Below are 19,977 nucleotides of genomic sequence, written 5' to 3'. Positions count from 1 at the left end.
GGCAGCTGTTCTCACTAGCAAGCACTGTCAGAAGCCACTGTACTGCAACACGTTTTTCCCCTTTTAGACTGCAGGAATAGAGACTCACAGGTAAATATATCTTTAGTTTTTAAATCAAATGCTACATTGTAAATCTTAAGATGTAATACATCTTAATTGATTTCAAAAAGATACAAAGATGGAGCAAAATAGTTCTCCATACAATTACTGTCCTCGCTTACCCACTCTTAAAGAATAACATGTCCAACTGAGTGTTTATCAATAAGATCTAGATATGGTAGTGCATTAGATACTACCTACATTTATTTAGAACACATTAATAGTTCCTTGGAATTACCGTGTTTTATTCTTTAAAATTTTCAAATTAATATTTTCTGCATCGTACCAAAAACCCACCCCCTCCCTTCCTTTATAAACCAACCTTAGGTGCTATTTGTGAAAGCTGCTGTATGTCCAATGCATCTGTTTCTTCTCCTGAGACTGCTTGAGAATTTTTGGAATACAATCCCAAACGATTTGCTGAAAAACAAGTTATTCTGTTTAAATGTTAAGAGAAAGCATACAATGAACCAATAATACATTCTTTGGATCTCAGTGGATGCAACTTAACCTAACTCTAATGTTTTTTTGTTATTCCTTACATTAATAATGTTGCCATGTGTGCAGTACAACAAACAGACACTACCTGGCTTGTGTGTCTAGGTTCAAGAAGAAAGTTTGGCACATGCTTACAAACAACACATTCTTATACCACTTTACCTGCAAACATAATATAGGCACAAATTATACAGTGACATTAGCTCATAGAAGCATGAGATGTAGTTCTTCATTTTTAAAAAAAAGTCTTTACAATGATGATTTGGGGGGGGGGGGTTCGTCCAACCCCTATTGGAAGTGGTGCTGGAAAAGGATGTCTGCTAGGAGCAGTACACTGCTTTTCCTAAATAAACTCGGAGCCTCAAAAAGAAAACTAGTTGGATGCAATGAGAAGGGACGGAAGGGAAGAAAAGGAAAGGAAAGGAAATTATCTTTAAGACTAACTATTCTGGTCCAGAGTAAATGAACCAAAAACTAGTCCAGGGAACATACGTAAAGCAACTGGGATGCCATCCTCTATCTGAGCAGGAGGAACATTTACAGCAAGTGAAGTGTTTGCTCAGAGGGAGGTGAAAGAATCCTATAATGCGATGTGTAATAGCCATAATTCAATCAACCCAAAAGCACTAGACTGCACTGCTTATACAACTTACTTAGACCAATTTTATAATGCTCAACCAAAAGTAGACTCTTTGTAAGAGACACTGGCAGTAATTGATGTTAGTGCTGCTGTTAGTGCCTCTTAAACAAAAAGCAAGAAATTCAGTAGAGACACTCACATCCTGTGGCTGATAAAACTCTACATCAGGCATGGCCAAACTTGCTTAACATAAGAAATCGTCTAGATTACGAAGAGCAGCCCCATGGCACAGAGTGGTAAAGCTGCAGTACTGCAGTCCTAAACTCTGCTCACAACCCCAATGGAAGCTGGGTTCAGGTAGCCAGCTCAAGGTTGACTCAGCCTTCCATCCTTCTTAAGTCTAACCCTTCCAATGGAACTAATCCTGTAAAAAGTCTGCCGTGAAAATGTCGTGATGCAACATCACCCCAGAGTCAGAAACAACTGGTGCTTGCACAGGGGACTAACTTTACCTTTTTTTGATTAAGAAGAGTGACTGCTCCCAGGTCACCCAGTGAATTTCATAGCTTAGCAGGGATTTGAATCTGCATGTCCTCATTCTTAGTCTAATATTCTAACTGCTGCACTACACTGGTTCAATCTTTGCAAGATGTACTGTAAGAGATCTGTGTATGTCTAGCACATTGTACTGTTACAAGGTTAGAAGGCTTCAGGCAAACAGATGGGGAAAACCCCAATCCCTGCATACAATGAAAACAAGAAATAAGACTAGAGATTTGTCCTTAGGACTATAAAATAAGAACAAAATCTAAGAAATTCTGTAAAAGACCTCAATTACTACTGTTCAGAGCATCCTTCAGTTACTAAACACAGAAACTTCTTGGGTGAGCTCAAACAATGACATAATGAGTACGCTAAGCAGTAACTGTAGAGAGCAAACATGGGTTTAAAAGACATGCCCCTCCTGAAGAATTCATTCATGTAACAAGGTTTAGCCACAGACACAGATCTGGCTTACTGAAGACCAATGAAATGGCCAAGATTCGCCTCTTCAAAGCTAGGATGAAGGTCCTCCTGTAAATGATAAACTTTTGTCACAGTGAACTAAATGCTCTGGCAGCCACGCCAACAGATGAAGGCTTCCAAAACTGTTTCATGAAGTATACTGATAAATCCATTATGCAAAGCCAGTAGATTAACTTCTTCACAATCATATCCATTACACTGGACCTCAGTTTCTTTGTGATGAATTGGAACCACTTCAGGTTTTGACTGAAAACTCATCCCACAACATAGATTTTAAGATGAAAAATCTCCAGGGGGTATCTGCTACCATGTCCAAGGTCTGGTAATTAGGACCTCCTGGACCCAAAAGGAGCGATGAACATTACCTCTGCAGCCTCCTGCAGACTTTTCACAGAATGCTGGAGATTAGATTGAATGGAGAAAGACACATAGAAGACCTCTTAGCTAAAACTGGTTGGGATTAATCAATTCAGCACAGCTACCGTTGAATAATCCTCCCTGCCAATTCGCAGGGTCTCTTGCAGTGACATAGCTCACACAGGCAAGGGCATGTTGCTCAGAGACAATACTTGAAAGTTGCAAGTAGAGGTGTGCAAAAAAAAAATAAATGGTATTTTTCCAATTTGGGCCTACTGGATTAAAAAAAATCAATATTCCCAAATATTGCTGAATCTCAATATTGTATTGTATTGGGACTTGGGTAAATCTTCGAGAAACCCAAATTCTGTAATACTCTATGGGGACCATTAGAGTTCCAAGGGCATTTAAAATTTAAATGCCTTGAGTTCACTTGCTGAGTCACACCACCATCAAAGCAAGTTCAGAATGCATTTAAACTTAAAATGCCTTCTGAGTTCCCTAACAGCAGGGGGACTGGTGAGCTCACCTGCTGTTAGGCTGACATGGCTGGAAACCAATTCATCGATTCCTTTCACTCCCACTCCTCACTTGGAAGCAAAGGAGAGCAAAAGGGATTGATGAACTGGCTTTCAGCTATGTCAGCCTAACAGTAGACAGTTCACCCACCCCATTTATTAGGCTTAAATATCTAAATTTTCCCAGTTTATGACCATCCTTAGTTCAGAAGGCATTTAAAGTTTAAATGCCTTCTAGCCATGCCTGAATAAAAGCCAAATAATATCAGCTTTTATTCGGGCGCAGCTATTTCAGTAGCCAAATAAGATTCTCTAACCTGATTTGGCTGAATAAATACCTGAAAAACACCAATATGGTATTTTTCGGGGGGGGGGGGTATTTATTCAGCTTGGTATATACTAAGTGCACACCCCTAGTCACAAGTACCAAGCAATTGGTCTGAATCCAATAAATCTAATTACAGAGAAAGATTTCATGTTCAACCAGACAGCCTTCTCCAAGGTTTTTCAAGTTGCTGGGCATTACATAGAACTTTGAAAGGAGCTCTCCATCAGCTTCATTCAGACAGATCTGAAGGCAGACATGAACTGCATGATGGAGGCAAGACTACCAATAGAAGCTCTGGCAGACTAGAAGAAGACTGCAGATATATACCCCACCCTTCTCTCTGAATAACAGACTCTGAATTACAATCTCCTATATCTTCTCCTCCCACAACAGACACCCTGCGAGGTGGGTGGGGCTGAGAGGGCTCTCACAGCAGCTGCCCTTTCAAGGACAACTCCTGCAATAGCTATGGCCAAGGCCATTCCAGCAGTTGCAAGTGGAGGAGTGGGGAATCAAACCCAGTTCTCCCAGATAAGAGTCCGCACACTTAACCACTACACCAAACTGGCTCTATTCCTGCTACTAGTGGAATATACCATTTTCTTGTAATGTTTGGGCATGATAACTGTCGAACCCAACTCAGGAGACAGAAGTCTTACTATGGACCACAGTACTTGGTTGAAACCTATTAGGTCTTGGTTCAGACACTGGAAAGGTATCTGAACAGATGTCACTATTCTTGAGATTCTCAAGAATTCTGGTGTGAATCCCTCTTTTTTCATGGCTTCAAAATTTCTGGAAATTTTACACACCTACTATATCTATTCTCCCTAGCACTGAAGCTGACCAACTGCTGAGTACAAGTCTTCAACTAGCACTTCATTTTGTCATCAAACTTTTCCAGCTTGCACCTTTTGTTACGAAGCATGGCAGTAGCAGAAATTTTTAAAAAGAGCAAAAATCTTCAATTACAAGCAACTGCTAAACTTGAAGCAAGAGGAAAAGGCTCTGATAGCTTTCTAAATTAAAGCCCAACAGCAATCAGCAGTCTCAATAAAGGCAGCAGGTTTTTTTAAAAAGTCTTCTCTCAGAAGAAAATAAAGGCCTGACGTACATATGAAGCTGCTTTATACTGAATCAGACCCTTGGTCCATCAAAGTCAGTATTGTCTTCTCAGACTGGCAGCGGCTCTCCAGGGTCTCAAGCTGAGGTTTTTCACACCTCTTTGCCGGGACCCTTTTTTGGAGATGCCAGGGATTGAACCTGGGACCTTCTGCTTCCCAAGCAGATGCTCTACCACTGAGCCACTCACTCATGCACCTCTCTCATGCCACATGTGGCTCTTTTGAGCACCATTCCCCAGTGTGGCACCTACCCCATGTTTAACAAAAATGGACAAGGACCTTGCCCAGTGGTGCTTGTGGTTGGAAGTTGGTTCCCACGTTGAAATAGCCGTTATAGGAGGAACAGGTTAGCTGTGAGCCTCTCTGATGTACAGGCATCTGATGTACTAGCCTAAAGCAATACTTTCAAATAGTGCTTGGGAGGACTCACCTATCACACAATGTCCTCCCTTTGAGTGAAAAATGATATTTTCTATTGCAGCATTAAAAGGCTGGTGTTTGCAATCATAATAAAATAAATTGCTATTATATTCCCATGGCTACAATCCAAAATACAAAGGAAACAAATCTTCATTTACTAACAGAGCAAGAATACAGCACTTCAACTCTTCTGCTTCTTCAATACACATCTAATGAAGCATTTGTGAATACTGACCTAGATTGCTTTTAAAAAGCAACAGAGATGTTTAGGCTCAACCAAGAGGCTTGTGAACACCCACTCATTCACTCATCTACCTCCACGCCCAGTGCTATAACAAACTGCTTTTGAAATTGGTCTCTGTTTCAAAAATAGTTTGCAATACATTGTAGGCTGACAAAATAAACCAGAGTCCATGAAACTGGTTTTATGGGTCTTTGGAAACTGTCCATTGTTCCACTATTCCAGATGACTCTAACATTTTAATATATCTGAGGGCAAGGCAATTACAAACTCAGTCCAAGAAAAACAAAAAAATCAATTCATACCAATAGCAACTGCAGTCTCCTGTGAATCTCCAGTGATCATTTTTATCACTACTCCAGAAGTGATAAGTGTATTGACAGCTTCTTTTACGCCAGTTCTTGGAGGATCAATGATTCCAACCAGGCCCAGAAAGGACAGCTGCCCAAGCTCAGGACCAGAAGCTAAGGCCAGAACTTTTAAAGAAAAATAAAGATTTAGATATTGCTCCTATTTAAAAGATCATCAGAATGGCAGTGCTAGTCCCCCACTTAAATTCTAGAGAATTCTGCACCAACACACTTTTTTTTCCAGCAATGGAAACACTGCCATCTTTTCAGAGGCTCTTGTATACCATTGCACAGAAAGGGCAGAGCTTTACCAACTAAAATGTCACTTATGACTTAATATACTGATAGCAGTGCAGTGGGTACAGGGACACATTTTCTACCAGAGGGACTGCAGGGAAGCACCAAGTGTGATCCCGTCCTATATATTATCTTTCAGATTTTGGGGAAGAGTCCTCATATACAAAGCTTCTTCAGAAGTTTGACCATTGTTATTCATGTTGTATGAGGAATTTCAGAAGCCTTACACTGCAATACAGATTTATAGGCAGGGTTTCATATAAAAATCTGGATGTTTAAAGTGCCAACATCCATATAATTTGAGAGCAACATGGTTCTTAAGAATGGAAACAAAGCGGGTGGGGGAGAGGCTTATTCACAGCTTCTTTTTCCGGCTTCTCCCATGCTGAGCAGAGCAAGCAATTAGATTCCAAAATGCTGCCCTTGGCTGTGAAGGCCAACCTGAGAGAGAGTATTACCTCTAAGTCCTGCAGAGCCCATGGATGCTTTCTCTTGCTGATAAAGATCTCTTTGTTGCTGGCTGAGAGGCAGGCTATGCACTTTGCTATTGTACGTTGTACAGTATCGAATAACTTCCTCATAAGCACCTTTCATGAAACAAATCTCTGGCTTGTCCTAAAAAAAACAGCAAACATCTTAAACACATGCTGTCCTGTCCTCTGCCTCAACTCTGTCATTGTTACAACATCAAAGCTTTCTGTTTGCTCGTGGTTTCTAATTAACTCACAATTTATTGCTCCAGAGAAGGCAAATTCTTTCACCCACATAATGGACCACATTATAGCTACGGCTAGCTAGCATTACTTTGTTCTGTGAATAAACATTGTGTATAAAAATATAACCAAGTCACACACTTTGGGCTGGAGCTGGATTACATTTTTCACTAACAGAAGGGAGAAGTGTAATTTCTGCCAATTCCCCCGTCCTGCTGTAAATCTCCAGCTTGCCTCTCATGCCATTCCAGAAGATCCCCTGTTCCCCAGAAGCAACAATTCAGGAAGATCAACAGGCTGCAGTGGGAGACAGGAAAAGCCAGAAATTTCTGTTCCCGTAACGGAAGTGTCTTCTGTTAGCAGAAAATCCAGTCTGGATCCAGTTACTCTGAAGAGGTAGGCTATGTATTTTAAAGGCCCTGAAAAAATGGACCAACGTAGCATAGATGTCACAATATTTCCTATCAAATTAACAACATGCTAAGAAGCATCTGAAACACACCTTCCATTTTTAATTGTTACAGGATATGTGATAAGCTGCATGTTCTACCACATAAGTGTCTTGAGAGAAAGGGACTGACCAGCTAGCACAGCTTGCTGCTGTCGATGACTAGGTACATTCTGCAGCATTTATATACCAATCTTGACCACATTTACTTGGAAGAAAGTTCAAATGAAACAAATTTGCTAGTGTGCTTAAAATTTCAGCCAGTTTGATAAACTCTCTTCTATATGAGGATAACTATGCAACTGCATATTAGGTAATAGGTGGATACTAGATTCTGTAGAATAAAAACTGCAAAAACAAAGTTATACCTGCTGTGTTCTATGCACACACTTAACGGCCATCCATTTTTGCTCAGAGCTGAAAGGATATTCTGCTTTTCTTATGTAGTCCTGCTGAATTCCTTCTAGACCCATCTGTCAGGGGGGAAAGTTATTTTGTTTCAGTGTTCTATAAGCACTCATCTAAGCTTGCTCTTAGCAGTACCTAGCCATCAGTAGGCAGATTACATTTTTCAGGATCAGAGTTGCAACTAATTAGAGCAGTGTCGTTCAGTGAAATGCAACTGGAAGGAGATCAGAAGAAAATTCTCACATTGACAAGTTCAGGCAAAATACAGCAATGAAAACAAGAAATATTCAAGGTCTGCTACTTTGATCCTTCTACATTCCAGGCTGAAAGTGCTCCAAGCTCTCACATTACATTTAGATCCATTTATAAATCCACTCTTCTATTCCAATAACTATATGTTTTCCAGCATTACCTAGGGATATAACTGAGCAATGCAAGAGAGCTTTTCCTTCTTAAGGTATAAGACTGTAAGGGTACTTTAACAAACCTCAAAAATTTGAGTTGATTCCAACCAGCTTTTCTGCTGGCAAAAAAGGAAGCGGGGGTTCTCTCTGGTCACCAAAATACGCTATGCAGAGACTGAAGGGGATGCATCCACAAAAATCATGAGGGATGAAGTAGGGAAGGAAACTGGGCAACTTTGAGTGAAAAAGTCTGCTAGATATATTTAGCTATGAAAACATTTCAAAAGCCAATTATTTCTAAATTCGTTATTTGGTATCACCTACTATGTGTTTAAAGTTTTATTTATAAAATTTAAAAGAAAGTATCATATTGGTAATCTCCTTCCAGTGGTAAATCTGTAAGAATGTACTTAAAGCTCTTGAAAATCAATAGCAAACCTGAGGCTGAGGAATTTTATCATAACAAGGGTTGAAAATATCTAGCTCACTACAAAAGAAGCTGTTTTACACTATTGATCTTGCCAGCAGACACCACTGATGGGTTACACTCAAGCTTAACGCAATCTTTTATTCATATGATCTGAGATGTTACTCATACCTTGCATTGCTTGATTTTATACATTTGTTAGGTCTTTCAGATGCCAAGATCTTTGTTTTGGCTGCCAAAGAGTAGAACAGCTTCCCCTTTGAATTATACAAAACTCTGCATTTAGCCAGTTAGGTCTCTTCAAGAACAGCTCTCAGAACGAGCACTGTTGCTCACCAATTCTATATACATCCACCAATGCACACATACCTTCATAGCAAGTGCAATTAAAGCCCCTTCTGTTGGTTTTCCCATTAAGGTGTTGTTTCTAATTACAGCATCATTGCACACACACCCAGCCTGAAAACAAAAAGTGGGGGGGGGGGGGAATCTTAATGTAGCATGTCACCCAAATTTCAGAAAACAATAGGCTTGTAAAGAAAGATCTTACCTCAACAATTCTGCTAACAGATGGAATGTTAAACCCATGAACAACATCACCATCAACAAGGACTTCTCCAAACCTATTATAGCCAACTCCAGTAACCTACAAGATAAAGTGAATATGACATTTTGCAATACAGTAAGCATTTATTTTTCCCCTCACAACTTTAAATATGAAGGATAAAGCACATTAAAACAGACAATATTAACTGTGAAATATGCCCATGGAATTCCCTAAAAAGTATAAGAAATTCATTTTCTACTCTATTTCTTTGCACATATTAGCAAGACTAGAAAGAGGTTTTATTAACCTGATCAAAGCAAGTAGCAATGTTGAAAAAAATACCCATTTACTACCCTAGCCACAAAACTAGAATTCTGGGTGGAAAACTTAAAAGAGCCCAATTTTTTTTCCCAAAGTGGTAGCAGATTTTACATTCCAGTCATGCCTCTCCTACATACATTTTCATGAGTTTAAAAGGGCAACACAAGTATACATTAAACACATACTTTATCTAACACCAGACTCATTACTTTGCAATGCTTTCTAATCTGTCTTCTTCTAGAGAGCAGAGATGACCATGAATACAGCCTAAGTGAAAACATCAAATGCCCACCAATTTCCAGCTAGTCTTAGCAGCGTCAGTAACACAGAAAAAGACTAGAGAGATTGGTAAAAAAAAAATTTCAGAACCATCACATCTTATAAAACAAGCATATCTGTCCATCCATACTCATGTACATTAACTGCACTTAAAATGCCTCCTTCCCACATACCTCTGCATGTATCCCATCTGCTGTAAATATATGAGTAACAGTCATTTCATTCTTTGTCAGTGTACCAGTTTTATCTGAGCAGATCACATTGCAGCAGCCTGAAAAGCATGAAGGAGGTAATCACATACACAAAAAGTTATAGTGGAAGGAACTTTCATTTCAGCACATAGGTCAGAGCATCTCCCTTGAATTTCAAGAAACAAAGAGGAACTTCAGTCATGCAAGAGAGAAATTAGCAGGTCACTCTCTTCTCCCCAGCCAGACATCCCCCACAATCTTTCTCCTCTGCTGTCTATTTTTAGTGCAAGTTCTGCTGCACATCCAAACAGTCCTTGATACCTTTCACCACAGAAGCTGCATTCTCAATTTCATTTATTTACTGAATTTGTATACTGGTTTCCTATGTTAATTTTAAAAGTGGTATACAATTTAACAACAGAACACAAATTAAAGCAGTGAAAACTAACGTTAAAACCAACTACAGCAGCTATCATCCATCTGAAAGCAGAAGCCAGAAGACTCCCTCTTCAGCATCTGGTTGCAGGGTGGGAGAGGACAAGCAATTAGGCAGGCTGGGGAAAGAGGGGCAAAGAAATAGACAGCTGTGTAGCTGGGCAAGAGGAAGAGAAGCAGAGTCAAAAGAAGAGGGGAGAAAAAGTAGGGCCAAGGAAAGGGAGATGATTTCCTCTCAATGAATCCTCATGGGTTTCCAGCTCCAATGTTTTAGAGCTGAGTTTCAACAGCAGTAAGATAAAATATTCGGATGTCATTCTAGCAAAGAAAGTGTCAAGCACTGATATTTCTCAATAACCAGTCTTTTGTTTTAAATCAAAGCTGTTTTAATGTTAGAAACTCAGGAGCTGTACCAAGGACACAAGACTTGGGAGCAATGACGTACACTCACTTACAGAGTTGCTATATAGGATACCATCAAAGGTTACCATACAGATGCATACTTGAATCACGGGTTCAAAGGCTACTAAACCGCTATCTATTTTATTACTAAGGAATGTAGGCTATTGGAAGCATCAAACACTCTCACTTTTCTGGGAGAAGATAAGAGTTGTCTGTGTGAACCTGTGGGAGAGGCATCTTGATGGTAATGCCAGCCAGGCTGTAGCATAAACATCCTAGGGGCAGATGGATTTATTACCTACCCACTGGCTGTAAGGAAGGAGCAATATAGAGCTGGTGGCCTGCTCTTTCTCTAGAAATGAGTGCGCTTGACAGAAAGCTAATCAGATGGTAAATTCCAAACTTTAAAGACAAGGCATTCCAGGATGAATTTTGTGGAACCATTTACCAGTGGAGAGGAGCCTTTCCTAAACACAGGAGACTCTTCCTTCAATAGGAAGGCTCTTTCTGCTGGAGGAAACATCTCTGCAAGCAAAACATGTTTGTAATCCAGCCCTTTCATGTAGGAGCATGCTCTGCTTTTAGCAAAACATAAAATAATCTTTAAGAATCCAAGTATTAAGAAAACAATATAAACTAGCAAACCTATATAAACTATAGCTACACAATAATGAAAAAATTACAGTCTTCAGAAATAAAAGTTCTGTATATTAGCCTGTTTCTATAAAAGGGGTGTGTGTGTGTGTGTGTGTAGATCCTTTACGTTTCAAGGTATTTTATTAGAAGTTATATAACTAACAGCAGAACACCCTTGGCCATTCACAGTAATGTATACGTTTTGGTTTACTCTTACCTAAAGTTTCCACAATTGGGAGCTTTTTCACGATAGCCCGTTTCTTGACCATTCGCATTACACCAAGAGCCAACGTTACTGTTACAACAATGGGTAACCCTTCAGGAATAGCAGCAACAGCCAGACTGCAATTTTAAGAGGATGCGTTTATCACTGACCGACACACTTCAAAAGTTACGTGCACATATTAAAAACAGAAATCAGGTTACTGGTTAAACTGAATTGAAGTTGGAGGGTGTAAATTTCATTAAAAACTTCACATCTTGCAACAACACCCATTTCAATAATGTGAGGCCCTATAGAACAAAGCTTCTACCTCTCCAGAGTAATTACAGGAAGAACTATGCTCACCACACTTTGCCTTCACAGCACCAAGTGGCCAAATCTGACTGCCTGCAGAATGTTGTCATATTGCCTACATAGATTATGTGCCCTGAGAAACAAGATGCAAATAGCACTCAAAAATGGCAAGGGTGAATGTGTGCGCATGTATGTAAAAACATTATCTGTTTATTTATTATTTGTATTTAGTCTACCTTTATTGTGCCCTTTCTCCAAAGAGATGAAGGCAGAGTATGTAACTCTCTCCCCTTTATCTTTACAAAAACCTTATGAAGTAGGCAAGGCTGAGAGGGGGGGAACTAGTGAATGTCATGGGGGACTGAGAATTCAATGAAATTCAAACTTTACTTATAGGGTTAAGGACTCCTGAGATTTTTTTTTAAAGCCTGAACCCAATTTAATTTCCCAAGTGGCTAGAATTAGCTGTTTTTGAAGCTTTTGGAAACAGCCATTTTAAAGCTTTAAAAAACAAAACAAAACTAAGGAGTTGGATCAGACAGCCGCTTGAATTGCCTGAACTATTTTATGACAGCCCATCAGCTTGCCATATGATATTTACCAGAAAACTTGACCTCCATAAAGGTGATGGGCAGACTTTTCTCCAGAGGTCTCAGAACGAATTTGTGCTAATTTATCTCTATATGGTTGGGTGTCCGTGTGCAAAAATTATCTGCAGAAATTCTGCAAGTGAGTTAACCTTTAGTTTTGTCATATGTACATTTGGAAAACTTTATTTGAGCAGACCTACTTCTGAGAGAATGAAGAGCAGTCTGCTTAGTCATTTCCTTAGTTCAGCATTACGCCTTTAAAATAGATGCAAATGTTTCTCAGCACCAGCAGCCTGCTAACATTTATGCAGCCACTATTTGGAGCTGCTTCATCACTCCACCTGTCAATAACAGCTACTGATTAAAGGCCATTCTGTAGAGTTCCAGACAAAGCGCCTGAGGTTTTCAATGTTGCTATGGAGACTAAATCCACCCAATTATCTGATGTGTTGAATGTCAATTTCTTGCGGAGTTCTTCAGTCTATGATATATGATCAATTGTACCATGTACTACAGTGATTAAATATTCTCACCTCACACCAATAGTAAACATATCAAGGATATGTTTTCCTTGCAGCCAGCCAACCAGCATAATTATGCCTATAATGAAACATAAGTAAATGAACAGTAAAAGGCGAAACTTTGCATAGATCTCAAAACAAGCAGAAATCAAACTGGTATACTAGCAGCAGTTATCATGGGAAAAGTTCTTAGCAGGCTGAACAAGTGCAAAAAGTTATGAGCCAATCAAAAAGAATTCAGCTCAGTGACTGAACAAAACCAAACACTTGTCTCCCAAGGGTCTCCTTGGCACAGATGATCAAGTAAATAGCTTCTTATGAATAGATAAAGCTTGAAATCAGTGTATTGAAGCAGCCACGGTCATCTAGATTGCAGAGTGATGCAAGACCTTTATAGACATTACAACTAGGTGCACCATCAATGGAAATACATTGCCAACAATTCTCTCCATAAGCTCCATTGCCATTTTATGTGACATAGGCAATGTACAGCTTCACTATGCGTGTATCAAAGCTACAACCAGAGAAAATCCACACATCACCCATTCCACATGAAATGGCGACCATCCAATATTACACGCAGTTGTAATGACTGGAAAGGACTACAGTCCTTAAATAAACAAGGCTCATCATGCAAGAAAGTCTAATCTATACAATTTTCAGCGTTCCAGCTCGGGTTCAGTTAATACTGAAATTGCTCCTGTAGCACCCTAAAACCATTTAATAACCATGAGAAGCAATTTATGTATAAACAGCACATTATAAAATCCCTGTCTTACAATGAGTATAGCAAGAGAATACTTGCCAGTTTTTCTTTATGAAGCATGCATTCAAAACACACACCATAATTCAATCTGAACCTATATCAAGAAATCAGCTGTATATTTCTCTACATTGGTGGAGTCCAGTGTACTTTTCTGCAGTCGGGAACCTGCAACTATGATAGCTCTCAGGTGGTACAAAAATAATTACACAGCATATTCTTCATCACACCATACCTCAAGTAGGAGGGGAAAAACTCCAAAATTGGATACAGCCATGGCCCATCACAATTTATAATACTAGCCTAGATGGACCAGGAGACCACTGTCTGACTACTTCTTTATATGCAGAGTTTCTCTCAAGGTCTGCCAATCATCCCATACTTCAATTGTTCCGCCTTTAGCACTGTTTTTGAAAAGCTTATATCTACTATGGAAACTAGTCAAGGTGCAAAGAAATGGGACTTCCGCCTGCTTCTCAAGAGCCTCTGAAGAGATTAGAGAGGTTCAGACAATTCAACATAGAATTTTTTAAAAAAATTTAAAAGTAAAAAACTAAACTTAAAATAGTGCAAAGTGGGTTTTTTTAAAAAAATAGTACTTATATACTTTTCTTATAGTGTTATCAAGCAACAGCAGCTACGGGTGCGTAGCTCAAGTTGTAGCTAAATCCTCAACAGCTGTTCTACAGACACTTTTATTTTGGTTAGACTCAAATGCTTGTTGATATAGCCATGACTCAAGTACAGCAGTGTTCCAAATAGGTCATGTACTGTTCTAATTCGGAACAAAATAGTATGGACTGTTTTTGAGATCACATTGACCAATTTGCTTCTATAGCACCCCCCCTCCAAAAAAAAAGCCTTAAAAGTCCAAAGACTTATTTTCCTAGAAGCCACTTAGCTATTGGGAAGAGTGAAAATCTCACAGACCAGAATGGCATTTTGAACTCCAAAAGTAAAAAGCAGCTCACTACAAACCTGAAAAAAGGGAGGATTTGGATATAAAGTATCAAAAAAACACAATTCCCTAATATTTTAACTATTTCAAAATATGATTCAAATAGCCCTGGATAATAGAAGTACTAGGAGTTCTAGCTACAACACAAAGATAGTCCAGTGGCCCCAAGTATTAGAGCCCAAGCAAGCTGTTATTCTCTTACCAATTATCCCAAATGAATACAGGGAAAGTTGTTTTCCAAGGAGATCCATACTTCGCTGCAAAGGTGTCTTTGGAGCCTTAGTAAAAACAAAGAGAGAAACCATTCTATTCTGTTGATGCACGGACTTTGTCTAAGTCCTCTTGAATAAATGAATATAGCTCAACAACTGATATCATACTATGTACCTCCCTCCCACAATCGCCTACCTGCCACCCTGCTTCAACATTTGTGAAAGAGCTCAGACTAAGAAGTGCACATATAAGGGAAGGGGGAGGTTTCCTCTTGAACATGTACATTGGAGAGATTCTATACCTGCCTCGATTTGGACTCTTCAGTAAAGGCTATATGGCAGGGCAGTATTCAAAAATCACACAATTTAAGATTATATTGGAATAGTAGACAAAAAGCACAAGACTAGTTTATTGGTCCCCACGTTCCCCTTCCAACAACAAAGCATCAGGGTGAACATTCAGATAAGTAATGCAGATAAAAACAAAGTATGCAGATACACAGATCACTAAGAGAGAGCCCAAATTCAGGTAAGAGTTTGTTCAGGTTTCGTACAACTTGGGATATTAAACACTAAATTCCATTAGGTCGCTATGTGTAAAGCTTCTATGTGTGAGGATGGAAGATGTAAAAAATCTGATATTGGTAAGCTAGCTTCAAGATTCCTCAACAATAAGTTCACTGCAAAATCATCTAGCTTTGGGGAGAATAAATATTTATATTGTTCTTTATTTACATTGCTACTTACTTTATTTACATAGCTACTTACTTCTTCTGCTTGCATCATTTTGAAAACTTCTCCAAATTCTGAGTTTTCTCCTGTTCCAATAACTATTCCCTAAAAGGAAAAAAACACACATTTAAGCCAGGGGAAAGTTAAGGGCTTACTTGCAGTCATGTAAGATTACTTTGATAATACAAGAAGACTGACTTAAGTCTTGCAAGCTCTACTTTTTTATTTAAAAAATCTAGAATCCATGTGGCCCAACATGTTTAAACGGTATAATGGAAAAAAATGCAGTCTTTCATTTGTGAACAATGAAATATATATATTGTTTTTGTGCTAATTCTGTTGTTGGTTTAATTGCTGGTTTTCTATTTTAAACTCTACCCTGCTATATTTTTGTTGGTGCTGGTTTTGTATCAGTGCTGTCGTATTGATTATTTCAACCTTATAAACTGCTCAGGGGAGCCGCTGGTGAAAGATACAATCTATGATTTAAAAACACCCAGCAAATAATGAATCCCAGCAAGCCCTAATCAGTCTACCAGACATCAGAAAATAAGCCTGTGGTCTACTTTTTGCATACCCCTGGCATAATCAGTGAACAAGTCTTACAGAAAATGCTTTTAAAAAATCAATGCAAATATGACATTCTATAGCAGGAGTGGCCAACGATAGCTCTCCAGATGTTTTTTGCCTACAACTCCCATCAGTCCAGCCATTGGCCATGCTGGCTGGGGCTGATGGGAGTTGGAGGCAAAAAACATCTGGAGAGCTACCGTTGGCCACCCCTGTTCTATAGGCGTTCCCCCCCACACACACACACACCCCTTTAAACAGCCTGATTAGCTCTTAAATGGTAATTAAAACCTGGAAACCCAGCGCAAATCCTTAAAAGTAGTGTCTGGAGCTAGTGACACTACATGCTTCGGGATCATGGGGTGGGCCTCATGGTGGTACTGGATCGTCCCCTCTTCACAGGAGCCCTGAGCATGTCCCAGAAAGGCCTGGTTATTGTTGGACCCTTGTGAGAAACAGCAACCAAGCACAGTAAGCCTGCAGGAGGCAGAAATCACCCCAACCTTGCTCTTGTTCCACTGTGCTTCCACTACCAAACTTTCAATTAGTTTGGTGCAGGAAAGAGGTAGCAGTGATTTTGTTTGACTCATCATCATCAGGCCAGTCCCTCCTCCGCTGCTTGGCTTGTCCATAGGGATCCTAGCAAAGTACTTTGGGAGGCTGCAGAAGGCTGCTATGGGAAGCAGTAGGTGAAGACCTGCACGTGCCTTCTTCATAGCCACACTACTCAACCCTATATTGCAATGCAACAGGAAACTGAGGAATGAATGTCTAGCAGTTCATATGCAAGGGGGCAGATACCCTGAACAGTTTAATAAATCCCTAAATTTAGTGCCCTTGGTAGGAAATACCTTTGCCTTTCCACATCGAACAAGCGTTCCCATGAAAGCAATATTGCTTCTTGAAGTGAGGTCTCCATTGGTAGCTGCTGGTTGAGGAGATGTGCACTTAGAGCAAGGGGTCGTCTCACCCGTCAGACTGGATTCATCAACAGAAAGATCCACAGCCTTTGAAAACAAATACACACATTAGGCAAAACGGCTTTATTAAATCTGCCACCTTCTGAATTGTCACTGCTGATTAAAGGTATTCAAAACAACGCAGGTTCTACCCAGCCTTCCTTTTTCAGGAGACAAATCATGTCAACAGCAGAGTTCAACTAGCATACGCATTAATCAAGCACATGACAAGCTGCTTCTGCAAACAGGAGCTTCAACGGCAAGTGGCAACGCGGCATGGAAAGGAAACCATTCCACTTAGCATGCCTAAAAAAGTTCTAGACATAGCCTATATTTTTAGTCATTAGCCTGCAGACTATAAATCTGACTAATCCAGTTTTGTTTCTACAAAGTAAATAAGATACTCAGAGGATTCTACTGTAAACCCTGAATAGCCTCTAAACTCTGTTTAGTTACAAATTTAGAGCTGAGCCATATCACAAAAATCATAAGCTGCAAAGACAAAGGCAATTTGTGTGCCAATAGCATGATTTGCAGAAATATTAGAAATATCATATTGGATTTTTTACAACCAGATCACCTCACTGATTACTGCACCTATTTTAAGATGAGACACAATGCTGCTGCTGTGAAAGCTCCTTTTGTATGAGAGGATTTTTCAAAATTAAGAATATCAACTTGGAACAGCTGAACTTATGACTACATTACCTTTCTGCTCCTGTGTTCCCCCCCCTAAATTTCAGTAACAAAAGATCTGGGGAAGGGAATTAGAATTTAACACTCCAATTTCTAATTATAGCTACTTACAGATATCTAAATGCTGCTTCTCTAAAAAAAATCCTATTCCACTAAACATATATTCCCCAACTAGTCATAATTGCTTATTTTAAGCCACATTTATTTCTTGCTAGCATTTCTGTTGATACCCTGAATGCCTCAGGGACTACTGAAGAAGAAGTACATGAGAATCGGTTACTAGGGTCATTAAACAAACTTTTTAAAAAGCCCTAAAAGTCTTTAAACCATGCTAAACAAAAATTAACCACAATCCCAAATGAGATGGAAATGCTGGACTTTCTGTGAAAGTTTCTTCTCTTTAGTGGTGGCGAAGCCAACTTCCTCTGGGTTATGCCTATTACTCATTCCAAGGCAAATTAAATTGAAGGTCCACCAGTAGGAGGTCAACCTTCTTGCCAAAGCAAAGATCCATGAAGGAAAGTGAGAAACCAGAAAATTAAGTGGGTTAAACTTCCTCCTGTGAAAGCTATTGGGAATGAACAATATGAAACTATGGCCTGAAGAGAAAGAGATCCTGGTCGGCCCCATATCAGTTGAGGCAAGGATGACGTCGCCACCACCGAAGAGAAGAAATCTTCATGGTAAGTCCATTGTTTTATTCTCCTTCAGTGGGGAGAAGCCATCTTCCTCTGGGATGTATTAGAGCTAAGCCATGTTGGAAGGCAAGGAACTCATGATCAGTGATCTGCTATTTGGTGAAGTGTTCTGTGGCTCAAGGAAGCCTCTGCTAAGGCTGCCTTACCAATTTTATAATGCTTAACAAAAGCTGAAAATGATGACGGGGAGGGGGCAGATCTCATCAATGGGGGGCATTAGACAAAAATGCCACTGATGGTGTTGCTGGTACAATGTACAGTTATCAACTTGGGTGGAGACAGGTGTGGTGCTTTATATCCAGTAGTCAATAGTAGCTTTTGAAACTCTTCCCCAATGTGTGGGTACCATGAGAAACAAACAAGGCATCTGAACAACGAAGAGGAGCTGTCCTTTTGATATAACAACATAGAGCCCTGCAGACTTCTAACTTGTGCCACAATTTCTCTTTTTCATGCACCAGATTTAGACAAAAGGAGAGTAAAATGACTTGTTGTTTAACGTGGAAAGAAGAACTAACCTTGAGAACAATGGACGGGTCTAGCCAGAGAATAATCTCATCCTGCTGAAAGGTACATAATTCTTCCCTTACCGACAGAGCTGACAGCTCTGATATTCTTCTTACTGAACTAATTGCTACAAGGAAGGAGTCTTTCCAGGACAGCAACTTTAGGCTCCAAGGGAGATCTGAGTCAGCCTCTTCAACACTTCATTTGAATTCCAGGTTGGAAACCTGTGGTGAATAGGAGCATACGACATCTGATAAAGCTGTTGGACAACTGGATTTGGTCATTATCCAGGTTAAGAATAGATGGCAATGCTGGTAACTGCCTCCTTAAAGTTTTTGGGCAGAGGCCTTGGCACAGTCCATCATGGAGACAGAGGATTATGTCTTTTTCAGAAGGAAAGAGAGGGTCCAGGTGCTTTCTCCTATTATCACCTATGGAACACTCTCCAGGCGAATTCGTAAAGAAGGACAATATGGCAGGAAGCTAGTATGACTTCAACCACATTTAGAAGAACCCACAATCTAAGGCTCTTCATTCAATGTCCACATGTTGTAATCATTCTGGCTCCAGGTGAAACAGAGGACTTTGTTGTCGAGGGTCCAACACTGGCAGGATCCTTGGAAGTCAAGCCACTGCCATGTTGATAAGTTCCAAAAAGCAAGGCTTCCTGAGTCAGAAGGGGGCAATCAGTATCACTTGGACCTCCTCCCTCTAAATCCTGTTGAGTACTTTTGTAATCATTGGAAGGGGAGGGGACTCATACAGGAGACCCACAGACCAAGGATGAGTTAGAGCATCTTCTCCGTCTGCTGCCGACATTTTGAAACGAGATAAGAACCTGGGGATTTTGCATCCGCCTAGAGTCGAGAGCTACACAAGGATTCCCAGAGCAATGCAATACAGCTCTGAAGACCACTGGTGTAGATGACAGGATGTAGATTACAGCTCTGAAGACCATTCCCTTGGGTCTGCTCAACCAGTCATCTTCTCTGACTGGAGGTGCTGAATCTGAATACTTGCAAGGTGTTTTTCTGCCCAAATCAGAAGTAGAGTTGTCTGTTTCTATAGGGTAGGATATCAAGTTCTACCCTGATGGCTGATATGTTGCTTTGCTGTGATATTTTCTGTCTTGACTAGGATGTGCTTTCTGGCTATCAGATGCTTCAAGACCAGCAGTGCCAACTTGATCATATGCAACTCCAGTT

The 19,977-nt window shown here is 39.9% G+C and overlaps 1 protein-coding gene across 3 annotated transcripts in view; it reads right to left on the bottom strand.

Annotated features, from left to right (window-relative positions):
• ATP2C1 (ATPase secretory pathway Ca2+ transporting 1) overlaps nucleotides 1-19,977 on the bottom strand; it is a 79,535-nt gene that overhangs the window by 13,244 nt on the left and 46,314 nt on the right. For all 3 annotated transcript variants that reach the window (XM_060248873.1, XM_060248872.1, XM_060248871.1), the window contains exons 8-19: nucleotides 16,764-16,919; nucleotides 15,379-15,447; nucleotides 14,601-14,676; nucleotides 12,690-12,756; nucleotides 11,267-11,391; nucleotides 9,559-9,656; nucleotides 8,789-8,884; nucleotides 8,608-8,697; nucleotides 7,368-7,472; nucleotides 6,297-6,453; nucleotides 5,497-5,667; nucleotides 422-519 (exon numbers count right to left, since the gene is read on the bottom strand). In XM_060248873.1, coding sequence (XP_060104856.1) covers nucleotides 422-519; nucleotides 5,497-5,667; nucleotides 6,297-6,453; nucleotides 7,368-7,472; nucleotides 8,608-8,697; nucleotides 8,789-8,884; nucleotides 9,559-9,656; nucleotides 11,267-11,391; nucleotides 12,690-12,756; nucleotides 14,601-14,676; nucleotides 15,379-15,447; nucleotides 16,764-16,919 — 1,308 coding nt within the window. The remainder of the gene's footprint in view (nucleotides 1-421; nucleotides 520-5,496; nucleotides 5,668-6,296; nucleotides 6,454-7,367; nucleotides 7,473-8,607; nucleotides 8,698-8,788; nucleotides 8,885-9,558; nucleotides 9,657-11,266; nucleotides 11,392-12,689; nucleotides 12,757-14,600; nucleotides 14,677-15,378; nucleotides 15,448-16,763; nucleotides 16,920-19,977) is intronic.

Source organism: Heteronotia binoei, chromosome 10 (genome assembly GCF_032191835.1).
Source record: "Heteronotia binoei isolate CCM8104 ecotype False Entrance Well chromosome 10, APGP_CSIRO_Hbin_v1, whole genome shotgun sequence".
NCBI lineage: Eukaryota > Metazoa > Chordata > Lepidosauria > Squamata > Gekkonidae > Heteronotia > Heteronotia binoei.
Note: the sequence above shows the minus strand (reverse complement) of the source record. Positions and strands in the feature narration are given on the sequence as shown.